Below are 27,950 nucleotides of genomic sequence, written 5' to 3'. Positions count from 1 at the left end.
CCTGTTGTTACTAGAGCTCCAGAGAGAAGCCTGAGAGAGGAGATGTAAAACTACACTGAGATGGTTTTTGGTTCTTAAAACCACAAATATGTCAACACTTCAAATTAAACAGAAGTTAAAATATGGACCTTTAAGTCCGACTCTGCCGTACGAGCCGTGGAGCTCCAGCACACGTCAAACCGGTCTTTAATCTCCTGCAGGTGGGCAGTTGCCATGGTAACTATACAGTCAGCCATCAGTCTGTGTGTTCAGCCTGAAATTAAAATGTAAATCCCCAAATACAGATCTGCAGCTCAGTGGGAAACTTTTATCTAACAGAGCTGAAAACTCCCAGAGAGAAGAAAAGAAACAGGTTTGAGTCTGTTTCAGTTTTATCCTGTGAACACAAACATCTCACCTGCAGGTCGTAGATGTTCCCTCAGAGATTTCAGCTTTATTTCTTTTTTTTTGTTTGTTTTGCTGTTCATCAGTTGTGTTAAACTCAGAAACCAAACTTTTGGGAATTAAATATTTGTGTGCAGGCTGCTTCACTCCAGCAGAGGGCGCTGTAACTATACAACAGGCAAACACAGAGCTTCAGCTGCCAACAGGCTGTTTGTACAGTGAGTGTTTTCATTTCAGTAACACTAACTGCTGATAACATGATCCTCTGCTGCTGCTCTATCTTCAGTTTCACAGGATGTCTGCAGGTCTTGATTTGAGTTTCCTCAGAAAACAAAGAAAGTTTTTAATTTAATCTGCAAGATGAAAGATTAATCACTCATCCATCCATTTTCTGCTGCTACACCTTATTCATTAATTCATGATATTATTAGGAGTTATTATGTACGGCAGCTGAGCAGTGACAAAAATGTGATATAAATGTTCATAAATTCATGCGTAATTGTAGTAAATAATTGTTTTCCTTATGACCCCCGTTGTTTTTTCAGTGATCACTTTGATATGAAGGTGAACCAGGTATTGAATTGCAGCGTGTGTGATATTACATTAAATTTTAATCAGTCATTGGTAAATGAAGCTGTCAGGTGTGTGAACTGAAATGAGTAAAAACTGTAATTTGTCTTTTTTACCTGTTTTATCCAGGTGAATTTAGGTCGGGTAAAGTTCCTGCTTATTAAACTCTTTATAAATATAACTCTTCAGCAGTACTTGAGTAGCAACACACTGCAAATAAATTAAATACAAGCACATAGACAAACATTCACTACAAGTACAAAGTTTTGCCATTTCACTTTTATGAAATATTGTTTTGTTGAAGAGTCTGAAAAACCACCTCATCCTAGTGTACAATTTTTATTTTGCAAAATTCACGTTTCCATTAATTGTTTTTTTTAGTTCAAAGCACATGAAGCAGGTTAATGGAAACGTGGCTAGTAATTAGTCAAAATTACATATTAAAATATTAATCAGTGTTATCAGAACTCATCAGGCTTTAGTGCCGTTTGTTTTTGCTGAGTATGTGTCGTCATATTGTTGAATGTTTGTCTTTATTTAGCTGTATGTTAATAGCAGGTGGTTTTCACTGAGCTCTCAGCCACTAACACTTCACTGTGTCACAAACCTGTTGTCTGTTGTCATTGAGAACATTTAGCCTCCATCTCCTCTCTCTGTTGTCTCAGTTCATTCAGGAATAAATGGATTTTACTTTAACTGTCATTTCCTCTCAGTCACAGCTGATGTCAGCAGTAGATCTGTAGCGGAGGGAAGCCAGAGATTAGAGCTTTAGACGCTGCTGATGCTTCATATAGACAAATGCAGTGACACCCGGCTGAAGCTTTCAAACCACATGAATAACTGCAGAATTGTTTGTTCTGATCCTGACTCCAACACAAGCTTCTCTGATGTTTGTTTCATCTTTTTGGGATCTGTCAAAGCGTTTTCTCATGAGCACAATAAAATTAGTTCAGCATCATCAAATCTAACCTGAAGTCAGTGTTAATACACTTCCCTGGTGCCAACATGAGGTCACGTTATTTTAATGAGGTTTAGACAGACTGAAGTGTCACCACAAGTGTGGGTAAGTGCCGAAAAGGTGCATCTTACACCAAAAACCATCCAGTGAACAGAGGTCAGAGGTCAGAGGAGAACAGACAGACTGGTTGGAGCTGACAGAAAGGCTACAGTCACTCAGATAACCACTCTCTACAACTGTGGTGGAGCAGAGAAGCTTCAGAGTGAACAACACGTCCAAGCTGGAGGTGGATGGACTACAACAGGACCAAGAACAAGAGAACAGAGCAAGACCACATCAGGTTCCACTTCCTGTCACCAAGACCAGAAATCTGAGGCTGCAGTGGACACAGACTCACCAACACCGGACAGTTGAAGACCTGGTCTGATGGATCAGGGTCTCTGCTGATGCAGCAGATGATGGGGTTTGGCATCAACAGCATGAATCAATGGACCCAACCTGCCTTGTGTCAACAGTCCAGGCTGGTGGTGGCGTGATGGTGGGAAGTTTTTTCTTGTCTCATTTTGGGCCTTAACACCCATCAGTCCTGGTCTGAACGCCTCAGTCTCTCTGAGTACTGTTGCTGAACATGTTCATCCCTCCCTCGGCTACTTCCTTCAGGATAAAGCTCCATGTCCCAAAGATAAAGTCGTCTCAAACTGGTCTCATGAACATGACAGTGAGTTCAGTGAACGTCAGTGACCTCCCCGGTCTCCAGACCTGGATCCAGTGGTTCATGGAGCAGAATCTCAAAGGAAAGTTTCCAACATCTCGTGGATTCGAGACACGAAGAACTGAGGCTGTTTGAGAGCAAAGGAGGAACTAGTGTCAGTGAGGTGTTCTTAATGAAGTGCTCAGTGAGTGAACACTGCTGTGTAACATTAGCCCCTTTCAGACTTGAACAACCTTAAAGGTAACTCTCTGAAAACTGCTTGGGGCTGTGCATCCTGTCCGTGTGTTCTGCCCTCTTGTGGCCTGAAAGGAGCAAAACACCCAGTTCTCCACCAGTGGAGATACATTCTGAGGAGCAGACCAGGGTCAACCAGGACCATGAACCTCCCAGTCCTGGTCCTGGTCCTGGTCCTGGTCTGTCTGAATGGAGCTGTGAGGAGCATTAAGCCGTCACTCTAACATGTGTTTCTGTATAAAGCCGCCGGTGTCACGTGTCCCCTCTGCGTAGAAACAGCATGAATGGAGGATTGTATGAGGCTGATCACAGTGACTGATGTCAACAGTCTGATTGTTGCAGTCGGTGTAAACACAGTCAGTGATCCTCAGCCTCCAACGTCTCCGCCTGACTGACGGGTTCACATGAGTCATGTGACCGCTGTCACGTGTGCTCTGATTGGTCGGGTGTGACTTTAGAAGAATGTTAATAAATCAAACAATGTATGAAAAATAACTGTTTATTCCTTCCTGTCGTGCACCAACGCTCATCATCATTGGCCGATGATGATGATGATGATGATGATGATGATGATGATGATGATGATGATGATGATACTTGGATGCTGAGCCCCTCTTTTTTTTTGCTATTGCATCGTTGCCATGGTGACGGGGCCGCTCCTCCACACCCACGCTGCTTACCCCCTCTCTCTCTCTCTTTCCTCTCTTGCTCCCTCTCTCGCTCACAAGTGAGGGAGAAAGGGAGAGAGAGAGAGAGAGAGAGAGAGAGAGAGAGAGTGGTGTGTTTTCTAACCCACGCATTGGAGTGGGAGACAACGTGCGCACTCACATGTGCACGCACGCACACACACACCAGCACACTCGTATGCACAGAGTGTGTGTCATGCTAGCAGTGTGTGGGCTGAACCGACCAGCCTTCCACTCATCCTGCCTCTCCCTCTCTCTCTCCTCATCTCTCTTCATCTCTCTCTCTCTCTCCTTCCCTCTGTCTTTTCGTCTCCGGATACACCTCCTCCTCCTCCTCCTCTTCTTCTTCTTTTTCCTCTTCTTTTTTTTTCCATCTTCCATCATCTCTTCCTCCCTTTCTCTCTCCATCAGTCCTTTCTTTTCTTTTCAGTTTATCATCATGGAGAACGAGTCGGTGATCTTCTGGGTGAGTCTCTCTGCAGCTCTCTGTGTGTGTGTGTGTGTGTGTGTTTGAGTGTGTGTGTTAGAGGGAATGCATGTGTGTTTGGCTAATGTTGTTTTTGCTGATATGTGCAGTGTGTGTGTGTGTGTGTGTGTGTGTGTCACTTGCTGCCGGTCTTTAACTTTAAAAGTCGTGACTTAATTTTCGTTACACTTTACCTTTTTTTTTACCTCTTGTCATCCTTTCATCCTTTCCTTCACCATTTGCTTCCTTTCCTTTTCTCTTCATCTGTCATCGCTTCATGTCCTTCACTTCTCTCCTTATTTCCTTTCCTTCTCTCCTCTCTTCATTTGGTTCTTTGCCTCCTCTCCTTTATTCATTTACATTCATTCTCTCATATCTTCTTTTCCTCCTTTTTCTTTCCTCCTCCTTTCCTTTCCTTTTTCCTCCATCTTTCATCTCTCCTCCTTCTCTTCCCTCACCTATCCTCTCCTTTCTTCTTTCCCTTTCCTGTTTTTCTCCCTTCCTTTTCTTTCCTTTCCTCCCCCTCTTTCATTTCTGCCTTTCCTTTCCTCCACTCATCATTGCCCTCCCTTCTGCCCTCATTTGGCTCCTTTCCTTACCTTTCCATGCCTCATCTCCTCATCTCCTTTCCTTCCAGTTCTTTCTTTCCTTTCCTTTCCTCCTTACTTCCTTTCCTTCACCCTTTTCTTATTTTCTTTCCCTCTGTCCTTTATTCCCTCCTTTCTGTTTCCTTTCCTTGAGTGCTCTCATGTCTTCATTTCCTTCACTTCACTTCACTGTCTTACCTTTCCTCACTCATTCCTCACTTCCTTTCCTCTCTTTGATCCTTACCTTTCCCCTTTTCTTCCTCTCTTCTTCTCTCTTTCTTTCTTTTCTTTCTCCTCTCCTTCCCTCCTTTTCTTCCTCCTTTGCCCTATTTACTCCTCTCTTTCTTTCCTTTCCTTCCTTCCTGTCTTTTCTTTGCTTTTCCCTTTTTAAATTTTATTCTCTTTTCCTTTTCCTTTCCTTCTGTCTTTCCTCCTCTTCTTCTCCCTCGTTCTCATCTTTTTATTTCCTGTTTCTGTTTCCTCGAGCATCACTTTACCGTCCTCTGTGTGTTTGTTATGTAAGAACAGCAGAGAGTGTGTAGGCCGTAATCTCAGACCGTCTATCTAAAGAGATGATCTGCCCAAAAAAAAAAAAAAAAAAAAAAAAGACTGAAAAATGAAACACTTCAAACATCACGTGGTTGTCATGGCAACACATTAAGCCTCGTCTGAGTGACTTTACCTCTGCGTTGATGGTCAGAGGTTAAACTGCTGCGTTAGCGACAGTTGGAAGGGTTTTTTTTTTTAAACGTCAGGTTCACAGTTTTTCACGTCTGTTTAAAACCAGTCACGTGTCCAAGTGAAGCTTTTTTTCTCGCTCCTCCTCTTCATCCTTCCTAATGTGCTTCCTGTGTAGGTGATGGGAGACAAAATCCACCGTCCTTGTTTTGTGCAAACATTTATTCAAAACTTTATCTGGAGCTGATCTGAGTCTTCACCTGATTAATTTAGACAAATCAAGAATAAAACTCCCTCTCGTGTTTCAGGACAGTGTGTCCTTGTTGAGCTGCAGAGGAAGGACAGTGACACAAGGAGAGTTTGTACTAAAAATACTTTTTACAGAAAATCGTCATTTCTTACATTTTGACGCCAGAACATTGTTAAAGACGAGTAGTTTGAGGAATATCAGGGAGTTTAGTGCTGAAGTAAGTGAAATGAGAGAATTAGACAGGATGTAATTTAGTCCTGGGGAGCTAAAGACCCGTGGTATTTAAGGGTGAAACGCACTCAGCCGGATTTTGCCACAGTGCTGCGCTCATGTCCCACCTCAGTGCAGAATCGTTCTAGCATGAAGACCTGCAACCACCATTTTCCCTTCATGTCATGCTCAGATAGTCATCATCAGACTGTAGAGGCCGACTCACGCTCCGTCAGAACCACAGCGCTCTGCAGCAGCTTTAGCAGCTAAAAGTAAAGTGAAGATCCGTTCAAAATGATGCCACTTCATACAAAGTTGAAGCAAAGAGAAAAAAAACCTGAATCAAATGAGAATTTGTGGATCCAGTTCTCCTCGGTACACCTGCACAGCTCTTCAGGTTCTTGGCAGGTAGCTTGTTCCAGCATCTTGTGGAACCTGCCACGGTTCCTCTGTGGATTCAGGCTGTGTCAGCATCCTCTGTCTCCTCACTTGATCCAGACTGACTCCATGATGGTGAGATCAGGGCTCTGTGGGGGTCAGACCATCTGTTGCAGGACTCCTGGTTCTTCTTGTCTCTGAAGATAGTGAGGGGCAGGTCTCAGGAAGGTGCAGAAATGGTCCGACGCGGCCCAGATGTTTGGGTGTTAGGGGAGGTTGTTTCTGACGATATCTGATAAACAGTTTGGATTGAGTATACTGGCCCTTTAAATTAAATGTCACTGTATTTGTGATTGATTTATCCTAAGCATCGGCCCTTTCCCTCAGCGCTCTAACTTTGACCATCCTTCTCCTCTAAAGGCCACTGACAACAGCTTTTTTTGGATTTGCTTGCTGGTGCGAAGCAAATCTATCTGAATCTTTCATGCTGAGTTCAGTTTGGTGAACTCTGACACACAATTTGCAGCGTTTGGCCACAGCAAATCATCCTGACAGTGCTGACCACTGGGAGAACGGAGAGAAGCTGCTCCACAGTGCAGAGTTTGTTTATGAGACAAGAGTCGATAGGACAAATAAATCTCTACAGTAAACTTTGAGAACCTGTTGTCGCAGCTGTTGAACCGCAGTGACCTCACAAACAGTGACTCCACAATGTTCCTCATTTGCTCCAGCACCATCTGTGTGCATCAGACCTTACCTCATGTTAGCTGTCATTGATCGGTCCAGATCATCGTGTCGTGACAGTTTGTGTTACCAGAGACAAAAACAGCCAAATCTGAAATCAGTCGCTAGAAATGTTAAACATGAGCCAAGCAAAAAAAAAAAAAAAACACCTTCTATTTAACTCCAGGGTCCAGAAGAAGATGCTGTATCTCATATATCAATAGAAGTTGCTCCAGTGTCAACATCCAGCCAAAAGTAAACCTAAACCTGATTTTACTGAATCAGGGATTCAGTAAAATGTTATATATATTATAATATTTTACTCTTCTTCTGTGGTTTATCTGAAGTGTTGATCTCCATCAGAAGATATATCTGTGGTTTTAAGAACCAAAAACCATGTCAGTGTAGTTTTACATCTCCTCTCTCAGGCTTCTCTCTGGAGCTCTAGTAACAACAGGTCAGTCAGCCAATCAGAAGAGAGGATCTGAGCCTGTGTATGGTTGTGACATCATAAAGTTCCAGAAGTCCTGACGGCTGGTTTTAAGGCTCAGTTTCTGGATACAGGCTGTGTGCATTTCTCTGTGGACTGAGGCTTTGATACTTTACCAGTATTAATATAGAACCTAGACCTGCTTTATAATCAAACACATGGACATCTACCTTTAGACTGGATGGAGCTTTAAAGGAATTCACATTTAATAAGAGGATTTTATAAAATGCAAACTCCAGCCCTAATCATCACGATGTTCAGTTCATCCTACACTTACACGTTGTTGGCTGTAATGAACATTTCAGCCTCTAGAGGACGTTTCCACAGCTTCAGGATTTTTGTTCTTGTTCAAATGCGAAAAGAAAAAAACTGAACAGATTTCGCCTCAGTTTTTTTGGTTCCCAGTGATGTGAGAAACTTGACAAGAGAAAGTGTGTGTGTGTCAGAAAGAGAGAAAATACTGTGTGTATTATCAGATCCTGCCATTGGTTACCATGGTAATGGCCAAGGGAGCTACAGATCCAGGACACACACACGCACAGGCAAACGCACACTCTCTAACACACCATGTTCACACCTAACAATGAAATGCATCTTCAGTGATCTGACCACAACTGTGCAGCTGAGTCGTATCTGGATCTGGAGATTCTCAGAAAGAGGTGCAGATACATGACGGATACAAATTCAGTCAGATGCTGGAAAACTCAACATTAGATTTTCAGGATCACTGTAACTGGTATTAACATGCAATCCAGAAAAACTCATGTTAAAGCAAGTGTAGGGTAAATATAGTAGAGGTGTCACTCATCATTTCTCCATATAACAGCATGGTTATACAGAGAGATGGTGGTTCATAGGCCTCCTATATAAATCCCCTTCAGTTCAGTCCCAGTTTGATATGTTTCAGTTTGATTAAATTTAAATCCTGAAGATTCAAATGTCAATATTGCAGGAATGTAAAACAGTAGAGTCACATTAACCTTGATTTAAAAGTGTAACCAGAGTAAAGTGTTCACACCCCTTCACTTCATCGTGTAGTAGACTTTATTTTGAATAGATAAAATTGCCTTTTTCACATCAGTCTACTCTTCACAATCCACAATGACAAAGAGAAAACATGTTTTCATTAAAAAAAAAAAGAATCTGAAATCTCTCATTTACAAAAGTATTCAGAACCTTAACTCAGGACTTTGTAGAAGCCTGTTTGGCAGCAATTACAGCTTCAGGTCTTCTCGAGTAAATCTCAAAGTCTGAACACCTGGATTTGGGCAGTTTATCTCATTCTCCCTGGCAGATCCTCTCAGGCTCCGTCAGACTCGATGGGAAGCATCTGTGAACTGTCGTCTTCAGGTCTCTCCACAGATGTTCTGAAAATACCTGAAACCTCTCATTTGCAAAAGCTTTCAGACCCTTTGCTGTGACACAGTCAGGTGCAGCTTCTCTGCCTGAATTATCCTTGAGATGTGTCTAGAACTTGAAAAGAGCCCACTTGTGGCAAACAGAATTTATTTGACATAGTTTAGAGAGGCTCACACCTGTGGTCCCACGATTCACACTGCATGTCATTTAAAACCCTGAAGTCCAGTGAACTCTCTGTGGACCTTTGTGATAAAACTGATGAGGCATAGATCAGAGTAAAAGGATAAAAACATTTCGAAAGCTCTAAGTGTTTTTCAGGAGCTCAGTGGCCTCAGTAAAAGTGAAGTAAAAGACGTTTGGCACAAGCAGGACTCTGACTAGAATTGGCCATCGGGCCGAACTGAGTACCCAGGCTGGACAGGCCTTGGTCAGGGAGGAGACCAAGAACCCAACGGTCGCTCTAACAGAGCTTCAGTCGTGTCCTGGAGAACCTGCCGGAAGAACGACCATCTCAGCAGCTCTCCATCAATCAGGCCTTCATGGTGGAGCGGCTACAGAGTGGAAGTCATATGACAGCCTTCTGTTTGCCTGAGGGCAGGGAGACTGGTCAGAAGAAAACCTGTTCCAGAGCTGGGACTCGGGTGACGGTTCAACCTTCGTTTCAACGAATCATTTCAGCTGCAGAACAGTGCAACATATTGAAACTGAAACAATGATGTGATAATTAGTCAGTGCCACCCACTCCTCTCTCTAAATGCAGAATAATATGTGGGTACTCTGCACCTCTAACCACTGATGGATGGGGAAAAGTAAAAGTTCAAACACATTTTAGTTTCTGATGTTTGAACTGGATCTATAGACAGTCCAGTAACACACATTTAGGCAGTGTGTGTGTGTGTGTGTGTGTGTGTGTGTGTGTGTGTGTGTGTGTGTGTGTGTGTGTGTGTGTGTGTGTTTTATCAGTGCCGTCCACCTTTTCAGCCTTTTCCTGCCAAACATCCGTTTCCTTGGCAACCCAGACTGGAAACAGGAAGTGTGAGTGACGGGAAGTGCTTCTAATCTTTGTCAAGTCTTTGAGTTGTTTTTAACATGTCCTCCTGCTCTCTGTGTTGTCATGGAAACACACCGGTTACACACACACATACACACACACCAGCTGGCTGTTAGCTATTAGCAGGCTACCAGCTGGTTACCAGTATGCTACAGGCTGACTAGCCTGGTGAGCTAACGGCAGAGACAAAGGTCAACAGCTGGTAACGAACAGGAAGTCTGTGTGTGAAATCACTCATTCACTGCTCCCCACAGTAATAATGACAACACACTCTCAGTTTCCTCTGCAGTGACTTCAGATCGAAGATATTAATCAGCCTCATGTTAACGTCATCACTCTCCGGCGCACTGATTTATCACCTGTAAATAAAGCACTGTGGCATTGTTCAGAGACGGCAGCTGTGTTTCTCACAGAATTACACTGTATTCCTGGCAGTAGCCGAGCTGGGAGGGGGGAGGAGCTCAGAGTCTCTTCTGATTGGCTGACTGTTTTCTGAGTGCTCCAGTAAAAATACAGCAGATTTCAGGTAAACAATCAGAGAAACCAAATCCTGCAAGGTTGGATGGTGGGTCCAGGTGGGCGGAGCTTGGGGTGTGGCTGAGGGCAATTACTGTTTTGTTGTGACATCACAAAGTTCCAGAAGTCCTGACGGCTGGTTTTAAGGCTCAGTTTCTGAATACAGCCTGTGTGCATTTCTCTGTGGACTGAGGCTTTGATACTTTCACAGTATTGATATAGAACCTAGACCTGCTTTATGATCACAAACACATGGACATCTACCTTTAGACTGTGTGGAGCTTTAAACTGTTTGGTTCAGGTTTAATACCAAAAACCTTCACAGTGACTTCAGACACAACCTGTTTATTTAGATTCAACCAAAACCACCATGTTTCACTGACCTTAACCAAAGTTGCCTAAACTGGGTCTCTGGACATGACCCTGGTCTCTAGACTGACTGTCCTGTGCTTTGTACGTCCTCAATCCACCCCAACCACCTCCTGATGACTCTGCCGATGTTAATACATATAAAACTCCATTCATTTAAAGAACAAAGTTGTCTCTGAACACAGTCCAGCAGTGATTATGTTGCCCCTTAGAGAAACCAGGCCAAATGTTAACAGCATCATCTACTCTAAAGAAACAAATTGAAACAGAAATACACGTCTTCAAGAATCTATCCATCAGCAGGTTGGACAGAAGGTTTGTGTGTCCGTAGTTTAGGAATCAGTTTTTCTATTTGATTCTATGCATAGAAATTAGTGTAACTGTGCGTATGTGTTGATAAATGAGGCCCCTGGTCTGCTGAGAGGACTCCCACCATCAGTCCTCCATCTTTTATCCTCATCTGAGAATAGAAAGACAAATCGATACTTAAAACTTTACATAATACTACCAGTTAGAAACAAGGTTTACTGCTCTTTCAGTTGCCATGCAAACGGATACAACAGCTTCATATTGTGTAACAGACTCAACCTGAAATGGCCTCCACGAAATGCACCTGTGTCTGACCCAGTTAAAACCGTAAGACTGCAGACTCCGTCGTCTCTGTGTGTACCCTCCTCTCTTCTCCTCTTCTGACATGTTTTTTTTTCTTCTCCCCCTCCTCCCTCCTTCATATCCTGGCCTCCCTCTCCTTTACCTCCCACCCGCCTCCTCCCTATCTTCCTCTTCCTCTTCCTCCCTCTTTTCCTCCCTTTCTACAGGATGGGCAGGGCAGCTCCCAGAATACAATCTGAAACTCTGAGACCTCTCACTCTACTGCAGGATTACTACACAACGTAAACTACTTTACTGCTTTCTGTAAAAGTAATTCAACTACTCCGGATTCTGCTCATTCTACAACAGGAACTACAACATCTACGGAAACTACTTCATCTACTGCAGAAAGTACTCCCTCTGCCACCAGTCAACCACAGGATTACAACAGTCCACCAGAAACTCCTCTGAAATCCGTGCTGACGAGGTTCAACCACTCAAAACCCAAAAAGAGACACTAGATCCTGGCACCTCAAACTGGACCAGAACCAGAAACCAGAAGCCAGAACCAGGCCAAAGCAAGTGCCATACCCGTAAACCAGTAAAAATCCAGACAAGACCAAACCAGGCCAAGATAGACCAGAAGAGACCAGTAGAAATCAGTAAAGGCCATCGGAAAAGTTTGATGGGACTGCTGACGATAGGTAAGTGTGATGGTGTTTTGTGTTACCTGTTACTGGAAGTGTTTTGGTTTAGTAGTTGTGGGGCGGCACACAGTCATTTCACTTAATTAAATCTGTTTGATTACACATCCGGGCTGAGTAATAACGAGACTAAACTAGTTAACTGCACATGAAGAAGTTAAAATTAGTTCCTAGATTTATTGACATTATCAGAACGACGGCTGGTTTTAAGGCTCAGTGTCTGAATACAGGCTGTGTGCATTTCTCTGTGGACTGAGGCTTTGATACTTTCACAGTATTAATATAGAACCTAGACCTGCTTTATAATCACAAACACATGGACACCTACCTTTAGACTGTGTGGAGCTTTAAATGGGGTAAAAACTGAGCAAATGGTTAATTTATTAACCTGGGAAAAGCATCAGTATGGTCCTTTAAGCCTCCAGACTCATATTCAAGCTCATCCATTTTATGCTTATGGTGTAATTTAGGACGAGGTTCTGCTGGTTCCTCCACCTCTTCATTTAGGCTTTCACTGTGTTCCAGGGATATTTAAGGTCTATGAAGTCTTTTTATATCTCAGTCTTTAAAGAGTCCAATTGACTCCTCGCTGGCTGACATACACACCACAACACAGAAGCCTTGAATCATTTCAGCTGGAACATCATTAAATAGCTCTTACATCCTGTCCTCACGCGCTGCACAGTGAAAGCAGCACATCACCGGCAGCTGATGTGCTGCGTCAGTGTCTACACTAATTGATATGAAATTCATGACTCTAGTGATGCCCTGAATTTTCATGTTGCACCATAAGGAGGTCGTCATCAGCAGTGGTCGTCTGTTCAAATGCCTAAAGTGACACATGTTTGTGACTTTTGTAAAACTCTCAGCGTTGTTTTCTTTTAACCATGAGCACAGTCATTTCCAAACCGTGACCAAGTCGTTTTTATAATGTAGTTCAGCTTTCTCCAACTCATTTTTGTGCCTAAATGAAACCAAACTGTAACTAAAGCCGGACCAGATCAGAAAACACTCACACAGGTTCACACTGAAGGTGGATTCCTAACCTTTGAAACGACACATATATGATGCTTCTGAAGCCTTCAGCCACAGCTCGTCTCTTCACGGTTGTTTCCAAGAGAGATTGAGTTTGTCTCATAGTAAAACCTGGTTAACGGTGTTAAACCCTGTATCTGCTCGAGGTGGTCTTGATTCATGTGAGACATTTTGCAATGCAAATTTTGAAAGATAAAAAACCTCAGGTCTCAACAAAATCTGTCAAGAACCAATGAGTGAATTTATACCGTTGTAACGTTAGCATGCTGCCATGCTAAATGATATAGGTCATAGTGGAGTTTGACAAAGTGAATCACAAACTAATGAAAGTTGAGCCAAGTCAGTCAGTGTCAGTGTGAAGCTACAGTCACAAGGTGAGTCTGCGATGTCCTAAAACAGGCGCCGTACCAGGGATGATGTTGCGTTAATTAATAAACCAGTGACAACATTTGAGTCAATGTCCAAGTCATAATGACAGCAGGGAAACATGAGTTAGGGTTTAATAAAACAAAAGTTCTTTAAAACAAAAGAAATATGGATGTTTTATAACAGCTAAAGGACATTATTCAAGCCAATTCAACCCAAAGTTCACATATTTGTTGCTATATTGTTGATGCACAGTATTTTCTAACCTTCACAAGACAAATTTTGTCATCAACCATCTTAAATTGGATGACCTCGATACTTGTGATCTTTAAACATGGGGATCATCTCCTAGCTCCTTCATGTGTCTTCCACCTCTTTCTTCCTCCTCCTTTGTGAGGACGTTTCTCTCTCTTCTGTGCACAAAACACAGAATTTGCATCTCAGGACGTGGAGCCGGTTTTTCCTTCTGATCTCCGACGTTCAGACTGTGATCACTGTCAGCTGGTAACACAGACGTTCTCCTCACTACAAACAAAGTCTCTCTGAATTATGCAGCAAGTCTGTGGAGGAACGTTTGGGTTTTTCATCAGTTTCCTTATTGTCAAGAAAAGTTCTAGTTAGAAATGATTCCACGTCTATACATTCCTGTCGGTGTAAACTGTTGATATGCAACAACTAGATTTAAAGTAGTTTTTTTATTGACTGTGGAGCCTGATGAATCTTATTATTTTACCAAGTTGTGCCTGGATCCAAAGTGGAACCAGGTAAAGGAACCTGTCCCTGTTGTTAGACCGACTTTTTTTTAAGGAAATTAAATTAAAGACATGGCCCTCAGAACTCCGAGTGTCTCCGCCCTCTCACTACAGCCCCACGTACAACACTCAGACCTAAAGTTTGACAGACCAGATGTATCTAGTTACAATGCTCTTGAATCCCTCATTGAACCTTTTATCTCTGCTAATTCTTTTTTTAACATCTCGTTTTCAAGCTCCTGCTCCAGCCACCAAACGACCATTAGATATTTTAAGTTGTAAATATTTTAGTCTTCAGATGTTGAAGGGGAAACCTTATGAGATTTGATCAGATGATTCAGGACTGGATTTGAGTTTGATAAAAATGCTGAGCCCGTCCCTAAAGACTGAACACTAAACGTTCAGACGAGGGTTCAGAAAATGGCCAAATTAATTCTTTAAATTGTTGATTGAGAATTTCTTTTATCTCAAGGCTTCCCCCAGCTGAGGGGCAGTTTGGCCCTGGAATCATTCAGATGTTATTCAGGGATCTTTTATGGGCTTAAATACTCTTGATACGAAGAGATTTTTCTGGCATCAGATATCTGAATCTTAACCAATTAAAACTGAATCATTAATGTGATTTAAAGCGAAAACTACTTTGATGAAACCAAAGCTTTTTGAGTTTGAGTCTTATTTCCAGATAAACGTAGCTGCAGTGTTGTACAGGCTGTGTGGGAGGACAGCGGCTCTGCTCAGGACAAAAACGGGAAATGATCGAAACGGTGACCCCAAGTTATTTCAGGACGAAGCCGCTCGCTGCTCTAGTCGAACAAGAATCTCACCTTTTTCACAAGACAATGATCTCGAGCCAAAATCGGAGCAGCGCTGAACATCCTGGATCAGATCAGTCCTGAAAGAAACCTGAGGACCGACCCGGGGAGACGTTACATAACAGAGCTTTCTGCAGAGAAGAATGGAGGAAAACTACCGTCGTGAGCCACACAAAAGCTGCCTCCGCTCCCACTGAGTGTTACCTGAAGGACCCATTCACCTTTACAGCAGCCAGCAAAAAGATAACTAGAGACGATTTCCAGGGAAAATATGGTGTGATTGCCACCAGTAAAAATGTTGTGATTACTGAGGTGTGAAAGTAGTTTGAACTGTGTGAGTAGATTCAGGGAAAGGAAGTAGGAGAAATGAGAGGAATGAGGGGAGGAAAGAGGGGATGAGAGCTGGAGAAAGAAGGAACAGCCTCACAAATGCAGAAAAAGAGAAGAAACGATTATTAGAAGGCAGCGAAAGTCACAGAAACAACCACGATGAGTGTTTTCAGTTGTCTGAACAGGGGAAACTTCAGCTCTCGACACAAGCAGGTACCTTTGACTTTCTCTGAAGTTTTGTTCCACAGTTCCTGATATTTTTCCCTGATGACTGAACCTGTAGAGTTTCTCTATGTTACGTGCTGCAGAAATGCTTCAACTGTGAGTCACCAACATTTTCTACAGGAAAAATAAACGAGGCTTTTAGTTTTAGCTTCTCCCACTTTGTGATGCTATTACCCTTCAAAACTTTGCTGTTGTAAATTAGGAATCTATAAACCTATTTTTTAGAGGAAAGGTTTGAATATTAGATGTTCAGACTATCTACAGGGGGTGGATGTGCTGTGATGAGTGAGAAGCTGCAGGACTGAAATCATAGCTGCGTTTCCTCGATCAGAGACTGTTAAGGACCAGAGTCATCATATAGAAACTGTTGTGTAATCGAGCTCTTTGACAACAGTTTGTCAGATTTATGTTTGAACAGCTGTCAGAGAGTTGGCCCGCCTTTTGTCTTTACCTTCATTCTGAAGGTTAATCCATCAACCAGTGAAAAGCTCTGATTTAATGAGCTTTTATTCCTGGAACTGATGCATGAAAAGCCCTAAACATAAAAAAAAAAAAGTGACTGTGGCGTCTTTTGTTATGAGCAGAGAAAGTGTCTCACCTCAGAACAGGTGACGTTTGAATGAAACCCACAGGAAAGAAAAACCTCCACCCGGTGCAGAGTGGTTCAGGGGTGCTTCGTCAGTTTTACAGTGTTGTTAAAGGCAGAGGGGGAGATTCTGGATGTGAACCTCGTCACCCGTCACATTCATTAAGGGCAGAGAAAATATCAATACTAGATAAGTTGGAGAATAGAGTTTCTGGACTTTCCCATCCCCCCCTCAGAACAGGAAAGGTTTTGTGTCGGAGCTTTAAATGGCAGGAAGGTGATTCACAGCCTCTGGTGGATCTGAAGTGTTTTCTGAAGTGGAAGAGGCTGGAAGTCAAACCCAGCGACTGATTACAGAGGCAGAGCTGGAGGCAGGAAGTGGACAGAGACGTTTACACAGCACAGACACAGAACTGTTGGATTACGTGACCTTCGTCTGTGTCATCTGGGCTCAGTTTTTATTGTGAGAGCTTGACAGAGCAGAGAGTTCGTGATCCCTCGAAGAAAATGTACAGTTACGATGAACCTCAGTGATTCAGCTCACAGCCTCGTTTCTGTTACACAACCAGAGCGAAAGCAAACAACTGATTAAAAACTCCAACCAAGGTCAGAACGCAGCAGGAGTGAAAAAACACCGTTTTAACTTCATGTCTAATTAATTTGTCTTCATTAGACGTTGACAAAAGTGAGGAAGCTGCAGCACAGGTTTGTGACCTGATTCGAACCGGAGATGTTACAGTTCACGATCGACAGCTTAACCACCAGACACACAAAGTGCCACAAGTCTGACGTTTCTAGACTTGGGGCAGAACCTTTCACAGTTTTGCACAAAATAGAAGCAATTTTCTTTTTTAAAGTCAACAGAACACAGCTGTTGATGGTCTGTTTCCACTGAAGCTGGGTTTTCTCCTCTCGTGACATCGTTCCAATATGACGTGATGGCGGATTTCCAGGCGTCTGCCTCTCAGTTGCAACTGGCTCCCGGGGGCCTCATACGGCAGCCGCCACAACTTGAATGTGAAAAAAGTGTTTCCATTTCAATTTTGAGAAAATGTTGCTTTGGCGTATAATCTGAAAAACCACCTCATGTGAACGTATAATTTTTTTAGAGATCTTTCGAAATTCATGTATTTCCATTACTTGTTTTTAAGGTGGTAATTTCAAATTGTGCCTCGCAGATCAGTGTTTTTGTCTCAAGACCCTCAGATTAATTTGTGACAATTTAAAAGAAACACTGACTGAAATAATTGTTTTCTTTTGTGTATATATATATATATTTACATGCTTTATTTTATATTCAATAATTAATTGATTATTTAAAAATATATGGATTGATACTGAAGAGAAATACAGTTTACCTGTGAGGAGTTAATGAGACAGAATTGCTCAACATGACAGAAACACAGTCGAGGTAAAACAAAGACATTTAAAAGGAGAGCCTCATTATTACAGGAGACCCATCTGTGGCCTCCACCCAGTGCATGCTGGGATACTCTGCAGCCGACTGTGACCCTGAGCAGCAGTGACTGATGGTAAAAAGAAATGAATGAGTCTGTAATTTCTTTTTAACTGACATTTCAGAGACTGACATGTCGAGGATTCCTCCACAGGGTGAAACGTTAACGTTAAATATCGCTGCAATTACCAGGCTTTTACTGTAGTAAATGAAAGGAAGTGAGTCATGTCAGTGAGCCGCTTCTCTGTGTGTTCTGTCAGCGGCGTCTGGTTTCCATCACTGGCTTCAGTCTGCTGTGAAAATCAACTCACAGGGACTTGAAATGAGATTTGAAATTAAATTATCATTGCGGGTTAATGCAGCTGAGAGCAGGGACTGTTTAGAAAACTCTCCCAGTTGGTGCCTTCAAGGACACTCAGACATCTGAGAGGTGAAAGTCGGCTGTTGAAGAAAATGCACATGATCCTATTCATGTTTAGATTTTTCTGGCATTGGTTTTAATCACAGTTCATCTGAAACAAAAAGTGGTGACGTAGCAAATGGATCCAAACAGGACTGAATACATGTTCCATGCATTTTAAAGGGCAACGCTGCTAATTTTACATAATCTATTGACGTGTGTTTTATTTAATGTTTTGTATTTTTTAATGTTTTATTTTGGTTATTTGAAATGGATAATTTTCTTGTCCTGTATATTTTTCTTTACTCAGAAATTATGAACCATAAAATAAAATATTACTGGATTGTACTAAAGCACTTGGTAAAAATTCTGTTTTTGGTTAAAGATTGAAAAAGTCCCATCTTGTGCTTTATTTACAAACATTTCCCTGTATATTGATTGGGGAAAAAAATCATAGTTAAATAATAAAAAGCATTACACTTTGTACAAAACATATCGCAAACATATATTTTCATGATCTATTAATCTGCTGATTATTTTCTCTATTAACCGATGAATCGTTTTGTCTATAAATGTTACAAAATAGTGGGAAAATGATGTCATCAGTTTGCATTTTTTGTCCAACAGTCAATAACAGTCAACAGGCTTGTGCACATGATTTTTACTGACATTGAATAATTATTTATTCAGTAACTAGTCACCGGTGATAAACAGTCTGTAATTTGTAGTTAACAGGCTCAAACTAACCTGACGCAGCAGATGGTTTGTTACATGGAACCATCTAGGAAAACTTTGTTGGAAACTGTTTTGAAAAGTGTCGACACTTAAAAAAAATACTTTGTGGTTGGACGAACCATCTGTCTGTCATATGACGCAGTAGGAGAGCTGCAGGCTGAAGAGCTTTGAAAGCTAGTTAGCATGTCAGTAGTTTATTGTTGTCGTCTTTGTGAGGAAAATTTGTGCATAAAAGTCACTTGTGAATCCAAATCAGTCGCTTCTCTGCAGCTGCCCGTTGCTCCTCCCTCACAGGACGATGGTTGGTCCAAACCACGAGCTAGGAGCCTGGCAAGATGGACTCTCAGTTGTGAGAAATCTAACTGCCTTGCAAGATTTGGCTAAAACATGCCAAAAAAAACAGCGGGATGGTCCTTTAAATGTAAGTGGTTATGGTTTAGAGAGAGCAGAGAGAGTCAGTGCAGCTCTGCAGACAAAATCCCTCTTCAAACATCTGAGACGCCCTCCACATGTGAACTGTGTCTGAACTCAGACTGCAGCCCATCTGCTCTTCCTCCAGTCCGTTTCTATTGATCCTCTATTGGAAATCAATACCTGATCAATGCTTTTTTTTTTTTTAACCACCTGCTTTTAAAGCCATCGTGTGGTCCTGGATGTGTGAGTGGTACAGTGTGGATGTACAGGAGGGCTGAGCAAGGGCTGAGCGAGGTTGACAGAAAGACAGACAGAAATAGAGAGAGAGAGAGAGAGAGAGAGAGAGTCAGCAGGTAGGTCGGTAGTTTTAAACGGGAACTGCGAAAATTGTTCAACCGCGTTGCCATAGCAACAGTGAGGATGTAGATCAAGGGGCTTTTTTTAACACACACACACACACACACACACAGAGTGACACAGTGAGGTTAGCACAGGATTCCCTGCTATTCCAGTTTCTATGACAACTCACAACTCATCCTCCTCTCGCTGTCTGTCTCTCTTTTATCTTCAGCTGTAATGGAAGCAGCCATTAAGTTCTGACTTCAGTTCTGCTCTGCTTTATTGGCATGAATGGTAATCAACTGCTAATTAGCACCAATGATGATTAACACAAACGATAATTAAACACATAATAAGGTCTTGTATTGAACAGAGAGTAACATCAGCAGTAGTAGAGATGGTATCAGTGATAAGGGACTGTATGAAAGTATTTTGGTGGGGGGGGGGGGGGGGGGGGGGTCGAACCTTACATTTCATTTTTTTAATAACAATACAATTTACAACAAAGTGTCTGAAGACAATGTGAAGACGGTCACTTGATGCGACACAAACCTCCTCACTAAATCTGTTTGGCGTCAAATAGAGCTGAAACTATTAGTCAATTAATTGATTTGGTGATCAAGAGAAAAATACTTTTGACAAATTATTTTACTCCAACTCCTTCAATAATGCATATATAAGTCATTTTTCAAACAAAATGAGTGAAAAAATGTCAAATATTTGCAGATTTCAACTCTCAAAAAGGAAATTGGCTGCTTTTCTTTGTCATATATTATTATTTAAACTAAATATTTGAGATTTTAGGACTTTTGTGCAATTCCCAATATGTTGAACTATTTATTTAATATGCTAACATGACAACAATTTTCATACTAATTGTATTTGGAGGAGAATCTGCAAGAAAATTCAATAAAATCCTGGTCTTGTAACCAAATATTCCAGCAGTTTACATTTTTGAAGCAAAAGCTGCTAAATATGCTAAAGCACTGAAACCATCAGTTGATACTAAACATCACTGATGAAACTGTTTCCTTTTGAAACAGTGATTTTTTATAATAAGTATCAAAAAAGAAGAAGCATCCCTTTTTCACCCCCCCTTTCAACAGTAATTTGCAGACAGGCCCTAAACTTGCAGTAAAACTGGTGATTCAACTGTTTTCTGAAACAGTGTGATATTTCCCTGTGTGGATGTGTGTGTGGACATTTAGCTGAGGGTGAAAAACAGGATGTGATGTAACATCCCGAGGCCATTATTAGCGTCGGAGAAGGTGGAGGTCAGACCAGAGTCAGCAGACGATCTGAATAAGACGTCCCACAGTCAGAGAGAAATCCAGCAGGGGAGACGCTCAGACCTAATTACATTAACATGTCTGTGTAACATTTTGGTCTGCGGTGGAAATGGAAAGCAGCCATTATCACTTCGACCTGTATTTAAAAATGCAAACGTGTCTGCTGTGAGAAGCGTCTGTGGGAGGCTGTCAGATTCATGCTAATATCTGAAGTCCGCCGTCTGATCCAGCTGTCACTGCTGTTGTAATAAAGACAGGATGATTCTGAATTTAAGGGATGAGGGAAGGGATAAGTGGCAAAAAATATCAGAAAGTCTAATTATAAGACAGAGAAAAGTTGCAGTTTAAAGTTTAGTTCTTAACCTTGAGCAGTTGTGGTTCTGTTTGCCAGGTTGAGATGAGACAATGATCCTCACTGCTGTGAGTTACAGAGAGACTGAGAGCTAAAACTGTGCATTGATAATAAAAGTGGCTTTAATTACACTGAACGTCATTTGTCTGATCGGAGGCGTCGTTATTTTAGCACTAACGTATTAGTAAGTGTCAAATTGGAGGTTTAAGGAAAAGATTTCAGAATTATGATTATTCTCAAAATATTTAGTTCAAGTGAATAAAGATATTTAACATTGTTTTACTATTTGACTGAAACGATGAATCAATCATCAAAATAGTTGCAGATTATTTTTCTGTCAATCAACTAATCGATGAATCGATGATCCAGAGCCCAAAGTGAAACCTTTGGAACGCTTGTCTTGTCCAACCAATAATCCAAACATCAAAATCATTGTTAACAATAATTATAATAATTGTAAAAGTAGTAAATCCTCACATTTTTACATGAAATATGACTTCAGCTGTCACTGGATTAGATGCCGAGTGGTTTCTTTTCCAGTCAACTAATAGATTAATCAACTAATTGTTGCAGCTGTAGTTTGATTTAGAGTAAAGCACCGTTTGTTTCAGATGTTGTTGGATCGATGCAGGAAAAACAACAGAATTTCCCTCTGAAATGTCCAATAGAACAAAAAACTACAGTAATGGAGTAAATGTACTTAGTTACCTTCCAGCAGAGATGAGAGGAAGCTGATGTGTGTGTGTGTGTGTGTGTGTGTGTGTGTGTGTGTGTGTGCAGCCACATGCCTCTGAGTCCGGCTGCTGACACCAAACATGATCGCCCGCGACAACAGGCGGTTACTAACGGCAACCCGACAGGCTCTGCTGTTGCCAGGGACGACGACGCGGATGACACGCCCCCTGGAAACAGCATTGTCGTCCGCATCGGCATCCCGGACCTGCAGCAGACGGTACCACGCACAGATACACAGTGTATACATGAACATGCAGTGTGTACATATATACATGTGCATATATGTACGCAGTGTGCACATATATGCACATGTATGTACATGTAATGAATCAGCAGCACAAACGTGTCCGTCTGTCTGTCTGTGTGTCTCTTTCTCTGTCTGTCTGTTTCTCTGGCTCTGGCTCCCTCAGAAGTGTTTGCGGTTGGACCCAGAGTTACCAGTCTGGACCAGTAAGCAGAGGGTTCTGGTGACGTTGACTCAGTCTCTGTCGGATGTTTTGAACTATGGTCTCTTCCAGCCGGCGTTCAACGGCCGAGCCGGAAAGTTTCTGGACGAGGAGCGCCTGCTGAAGGAGTATCCTCTCCCCCCCATCACCCCCATCCCGTACCTGGAGGTGAGCCCAGGCTTCACAGGTCCAACCTGGCGTCCACACAAAAGCAAACACACAGATCAATAATGTGGCTTCTGTTCCTGCTGCACGGAAACTGCTCACAGACATAAAGTTGATCCTTTTCAATCATGTAAAGCAGCTGCTCACTGTTATTCAGAGGTTTCATATTTTTATCTCCATCAGAAGATAAATCAGTGTAGTTTCACATCTCCTCTCTCAGGTTCTCTGCAGCTCCAGTAACAACAGGTCAGTCAGCCAATCAGAGGAGAGGATCGGAGCCTCTCCTCTGATTGGCTGACTGTTTTTCATTCAGCTAGAAATGAAGGTCACTGTTAAGTTAGATAACCTTTAAGTTTAAGTCTCATGGAGCAACTCAAAGAAACATCTGTGAATATGAGTCAGAGCTGAAACCATTAGTCAAATATTTATTAATCAGCTGACAGATAATTAATGTGCAAACAGCCCAGATGTGAGGATTCTTCTCTGGTTTCATTTTATACACAAAACGATTCATTTATTCATTAAGAAAAGTTTCACTGATAATGAAAATAACTGAGTCATTTTTCTGTCAGATAAGTTTTACAGTAGCATCAGCTGCTCTCAGCTCCAGGTTTTATTACAGAAAAACAAATATGGCAGCATCTCGTCTGTAGAACGGGACCAGCTGACCCTCAGTTCGCCTGTCGACCCCCAGCTGTTCACATGAGGAGCATACAGATGTGATCTAACTGAACTTCACATATGTTAATTATCTATGAATAATTAAATAGGTCAAATCTTTCAAATATTTCTTCAAATATAAATCAAACTACATAACTACTGCTGATTGTCATGAACTAGTCTGAACTCCCATCAACTAACACTAACTCTAACTCGTGATCTGTGGAACCTCACTCACCTTCATCCTGTTTTTGTTTTTACAGTTTCGTTACAAGAGGAGAGTTTACACGCAGAGCTACGTGGACGATAAACAGCTGGCCAAGTTACACACCAAGGTACACACACACACACACACACACACACACACACACACACACTTTATGTGCAGCAATAAACACAAGTTTGATTTGTAAGAAACTTCATTTCCTGAACGTCAGTGGGTCTGAGCAGAGTTTAAAACGCTCCCACTCAGAGAGACGTGTCCGCAGACGTCCTGCCGTTGTCCTCAGGTGTGATGTTGTCTTTCAGGCCAACCTGAAGCGCTTCATGGAGCACGTGCATCAGAAGAACGTGGAGAAGGTTTCCAAATGGCTGGAGAAAGGCCTGGACCCCAACTTCCACGACTCTGACAGTGGGGGTGCGCACAAAACACACAGCGCTGAAACATTCACACAGCTCTCAGCTTCTGCTGCTCTGTTTGTTTTACTGCACACACACAAGTCTGACGTTTGTTTGTTGCTTATCCAGCTATGTTTGACATGTTTTTAGCCTAGCTTAGCACAGGGACTAGTAGCAAGAGGAAACTGTTAGCCTAGCTCCATCAAAAGGTACCACAGGTATAATCAATGACCTTAGTAATGGTTAATAAATCATCTGATAACGCTTCTGAGCCAATAGTAAGAACAGCTTTTGTGTTGCCAGGTTATGAAAAATCCTCCTCCAGCACAACACTTCTTATCTCTGTAATTCATCGGAGGGGTTTCAGGTGCTAAGTTGAGCTGTTTATTGTATTTTCTGTGAGTTGATCTTGTTTTATGATGATTTGAAAGCTTTTAAAAGCTTCTTCCAGACACGTGGTCCTGATGGAGACGTAGTAAATCCCCGCTGCTTTATCAAACATCAAACTTTAAAGGTCCCATATTTTACTCTTCTCCGGTGTTTTATCTGAAGTGTTGATATCAATAAGAAGATCTGAGGCTCTCTTCTGATTGGCTGACTGTTTTCTGAGTGATCCAATAAAAATATCACAGATTTCAGAAGAAACCAAATCCTGCAAGGTCCAGGTGGGCAGGGCTTGGGGCAGTGACTGCTTTGTTGTGACATCACAAAGTTGTCACAACAGGCTGTGTGCATTTCTCTGTGGACTGAGGCTTTGATACTTTCACAGTATTAATATAGAACCTAGACCTGCTTTATAATCACAAACACATGGACATCTGCCTTTAGACTGGATGGAGCTTTAAATATTATGTAGAATAACAACATTGAGGACATGCCACATGAGAGAAAGTGTGTTTGTTTCCTGCTCTGATTGTGCAGCAGTAATAACTGAAGCTTGTCTCTCTGTGACTCAGAGTGTCCTCTGACTCTGGCCGTGCAGTTGGAGGAGAGCTGCGAGCTGATTAAAGTTCTTCGCAGCGGAGGAGCTCACCTGGACTTCAGGACCAGAGACGGCATCACCGCCCTGCATCGAGCCGTCCTCTGCAGGAACAGCGCTGCTCTGACTGTGAGGAAACACCAGCCTCTCGCTGCGTTTGTCCCATTTTTTATTAACAAGCCCTGAAGGCAGGTTCACACAGAAGCAAAGCAAGAACTTGGAGGAAAAATCTGGAAACGATCCAAGTAGAGGATCAAACAAAGTCATGCAAATAAAGCAAAGAGAAAAACTGTCCTGCAGGACTGTGATGTGACCTTTATAGCCTCAGTATTCAGGAACAGCTAAACCATCAGTGTTTCCTCCGCTCCATCACTTTCATATTGTAGGATGTAATGGAAATTGCAGTCTCTGAGGCCTGAACATGTTGAATCTAGCTTAGTTCAGACACTGGGGATCTCGTGGCAGCTCCTCTCAGCTGCACAGACACCTCCTCCAACACCCGGGGCCAGAATTACCGAGCCTCTCCACACTGGTTGTTCAGGCGCAGATCTGACTCATTCTGTCTCAGAATGTATTTATCTGTCAGCTTTAGTGAGAGTCTGCAAGGTGCATTTCTACATCTCTCTTCTCATTGTCTCTGCGTCTGAGGGACAATCGGACAAATGACAGATTTACAGATTTTGTATTTGAGGTGTTGAGTTCTGTGGGGAAAACATTCTCTCCCTCTGAGGACCAGGAATAAAGATGAGATGAGATGAGGAGGAGATGTTTGCTGCCTACAGTCATTAAGACGTCTTGTGCTGCTGAGCAACATAATGATTCCGCTGGGAAAATGAAATACAGATGTTTATGTGGCTGCAACACGTTCTGAGACAGAGGAGAGTCTGAACACTGTCCTGTCCTGGTCCTCAGACCCTGCTGGACCTCGGTGCGTCCCCGGACTACAAGGACAGCAGAGGTCTCACTCCTCTCTATCACTCTGCCATGGTGGGCGGCGCCCCCTACTGCTGCGAGCTGCTGCTGCAGGACCACGCCAGCATCGGTACGGCGGCGCCACAGTGTCGATCCAGCAGCTGTTGGCGTAAAATACCAACACCTGTGTGTGTGTGTGTGTGTGTGTGTGTGATGGCGTCACTGCTGCCCTTTAAACGCTGTTGTATGACTGTTTTTAATAACCAATAATTATGATTGTGTTGTTTGTTTTTTGTTAGTTTTTTTTTTTTGTGAAAAAAAAAACACTTCACTGCTGAAAGATTTCTTGTTGTCATGGTTGCAGGGATGACTGATGAGAACGGGTGGCAGGAAATCCACCAGGTGACACACACACACACACACACACACACACTCACACTCACACTCACACACACACACACACACACACTCACACACACACACACACTCACACTCACACACACACACACACACACACACACACACACACTCACACTCACACTCACACACACACACACTCACACTCACACACACACACACACACTCACACACACACTCACACACACACACACACTCACACTCACACACACACACACACACACACACACACACTCACACTCACACACACACACACACACTCACACTCACACTCACACACACACACACACACATATATAATCAGTTAAATTACTTGCACTGATGATAAGTTCAAGCTCTGTACAATTATGATTTGGTGTGTGTGTGTGTGTGTGTGTGTGTGTGTGTGTGTGTGTGAGTTCAGGCATGTCGCTATGGTAACGTGCAGCACTTGGAGCACCTGCTGTTCTACGGTGCTGACATGAGTTCCCAGAATGCATCGGGAAACACCGCACTGCACCTCTGTGCGCTCTACAACCAGGTAACACACACACACATAGAGTTCAGGGTTTTGGTTCTGGAAAAGATATTTTTACATTTTACGTGTTTTTGTGGTAATGAAATGATCTTTGCTGGTTTTGCAGGACAGTTGTGCCAGAGTGCTGCTGTTCAGAGGAGCAAACAAGGACATCAAGAACTACAACAACCAGACTGCCTTCCAGGTAAAATAGTAAATGTGTGTTTGTGAGTGTGTGTGTGTGTGTGTGTGTGTGTGGTCTAATCACCAAATGTGAATTAATCCACTGCTGGAAATAGTCCCCAACAAATTTTCTATTTCCTCCTGTTTGACTAAAAAAAACCACAGTGAAGAAAATACTGAGTGTTTTAAAAAATGAAACTACACATCTGTGAGGTGTTTTTAAAGGTTTCAGTCGTGGCCACTGAGTTCAGAGCTGAGAGTCAGAGACAGAGGGAGAAAGTCAAAAAGTATTTAAATGGTTTTATTGTTGGTTTTGTTTTTTCATGGGTTTTGTTGAAAATAATGTCAGTGTTCTGATTAAAGGGTCTGATCCAGCTGTTGTTGTGTGTGTGTGTGTGTGTGTGTGTGTGTGTGTGTGTGTAGGTGGCGATCATTGCTGGGAACTTCGATCTTGCAGAAATCATTAAGATCCACAAAACCTCTGATGTTGGTGAGTTGGCTTAGAGTTTGAACACGTTCACATCGTGTGTGTTTGTTTCCACGTGCACGTGTCACAGTAGCAGGTTACGTTAACTCTGTGTGTGTGTGTTTGTGTGTGTATATATGTGTATATGTGCCCAAGTAGTTCCCTTCAGAGAAACTCCCTCCTACACCAAACGACGGCGAGTCGGCGTGACCAGGACGACGGCTGGAAATGGTCTGTCATCTCCACGTTCTCTGATTCGCTCAGCCAGTGACAACGCTCTGGAGAGCCCCGCCTCCTCTCCTGGCCCCTCCCTCCAAAGCCTGGAGACACACCATGACACACACACGCACTCGTTACGACGACACACTCGCCGGCTCAGGTACACACACACTCAGGCTCCATGAACATTTATAGTTATAGTACAGACAACAACTGTGTACTACTGTGGTGGACATTAGTACTGGTGTAGTTTTTATCAGTACTGGTGTAGTTTTTATCAGTATCAGTTATTTTAACTATCAGAGCAGTATCACAGTCAGCTACAGCGCTGCGTTATCACTGAGTAACCATGACAACCGTATCTTCGGACGCTGCCGGGTCTTTGAACATCTGGCTCCAAATCTCTGACCTGCAGCCCGAGTGGTGGAGCTCATGTGGAGACCAGCCCCCCCCCATCCCCTCCCCTGACTCCCCAGTTGAGGAAGAGGAGGCTGTACAGCGCCGTACCGGGACGCACCTTCATCGCCACACGGTCCCACGTCCCCCAGGGGCCCGGCGAGATCCAGCTCCACCGAGGCGAGAGAGTGAAAGGTCAGACAGGAGAGACGGTTGTGTTAGACGTGTGTTGTTCTGCTGTTTTGTGCGTT

The 27,950-nt window shown here is 42.7% G+C and overlaps 1 protein-coding gene across 7 annotated transcripts in view; it reads left to right on the top strand.

The window, feature by feature from the left end:
- The first annotated feature begins 11,432 nt into the window (after window positions 1–11,432).
- shank3b (SH3 and multiple ankyrin repeat domains 3b) overlaps window positions 11,433–27,950 on the top strand; it is a 35,188-nt gene continuing 18,670 nt past the window's right edge. For 4 of the 7 annotated variants that reach the window (XM_071501916.1, XM_071501912.1, XM_071501914.1 and 1 more), the window contains exons 1-13: window positions 11,433–11,916; window positions 21,788–21,959; window positions 22,153–22,356; window positions 23,277–23,348; window positions 23,542–23,650; window positions 24,588–24,739; window positions 25,523–25,652; window positions 25,887–25,924; window positions 26,343–26,459; window positions 26,563–26,640; window positions 27,042–27,108; window positions 27,241–27,463; window positions 27,719–27,894. In XM_071501916.1, the coding sequence (XP_071358017.1) occupies window positions 21,792–21,959; window positions 22,153–22,356; window positions 23,277–23,348; window positions 23,542–23,650; window positions 24,588–24,739; window positions 25,523–25,652; window positions 25,887–25,924; window positions 26,343–26,459; window positions 26,563–26,640; window positions 27,042–27,108; window positions 27,241–27,463; window positions 27,719–27,894 (1,534 nt within the window). In that variant the 5' untranslated portion in view covers window positions 11,433–11,916; window positions 21,788–21,791. The remainder of the gene's footprint in view (window positions 11,917–21,787; window positions 21,960–22,152; window positions 22,357–23,276; window positions 23,349–23,541; window positions 23,651–24,587; window positions 24,740–25,522; window positions 25,653–25,886; window positions 25,925–26,342; window positions 26,460–26,562; window positions 26,641–27,041; window positions 27,109–27,240; window positions 27,464–27,718; window positions 27,895–27,950) is intronic. The other 3 variants (XM_071501917.1, XM_071501915.1, XM_071501919.1) reach the window with 3 other exon arrangements.

Source organism: Trachinotus anak, unplaced genomic scaffold (assembly GCF_046630095.1).
Source record: "Trachinotus anak isolate AG129_WGS33_773 ecotype Australia unplaced genomic scaffold, CSIRO_AGI_Tana_v1 ptg000018l, whole genome shotgun sequence".
In the NCBI taxonomy this organism is placed as follows: domain Eukaryota; kingdom Metazoa; phylum Chordata; class Actinopteri; order Carangiformes; family Carangidae; genus Trachinotus; species Trachinotus anak.
The sequence above is the reverse complement of the archived record's forward strand: the minus strand, read 5'-3'. Positions and strand labels throughout refer to the sequence as shown.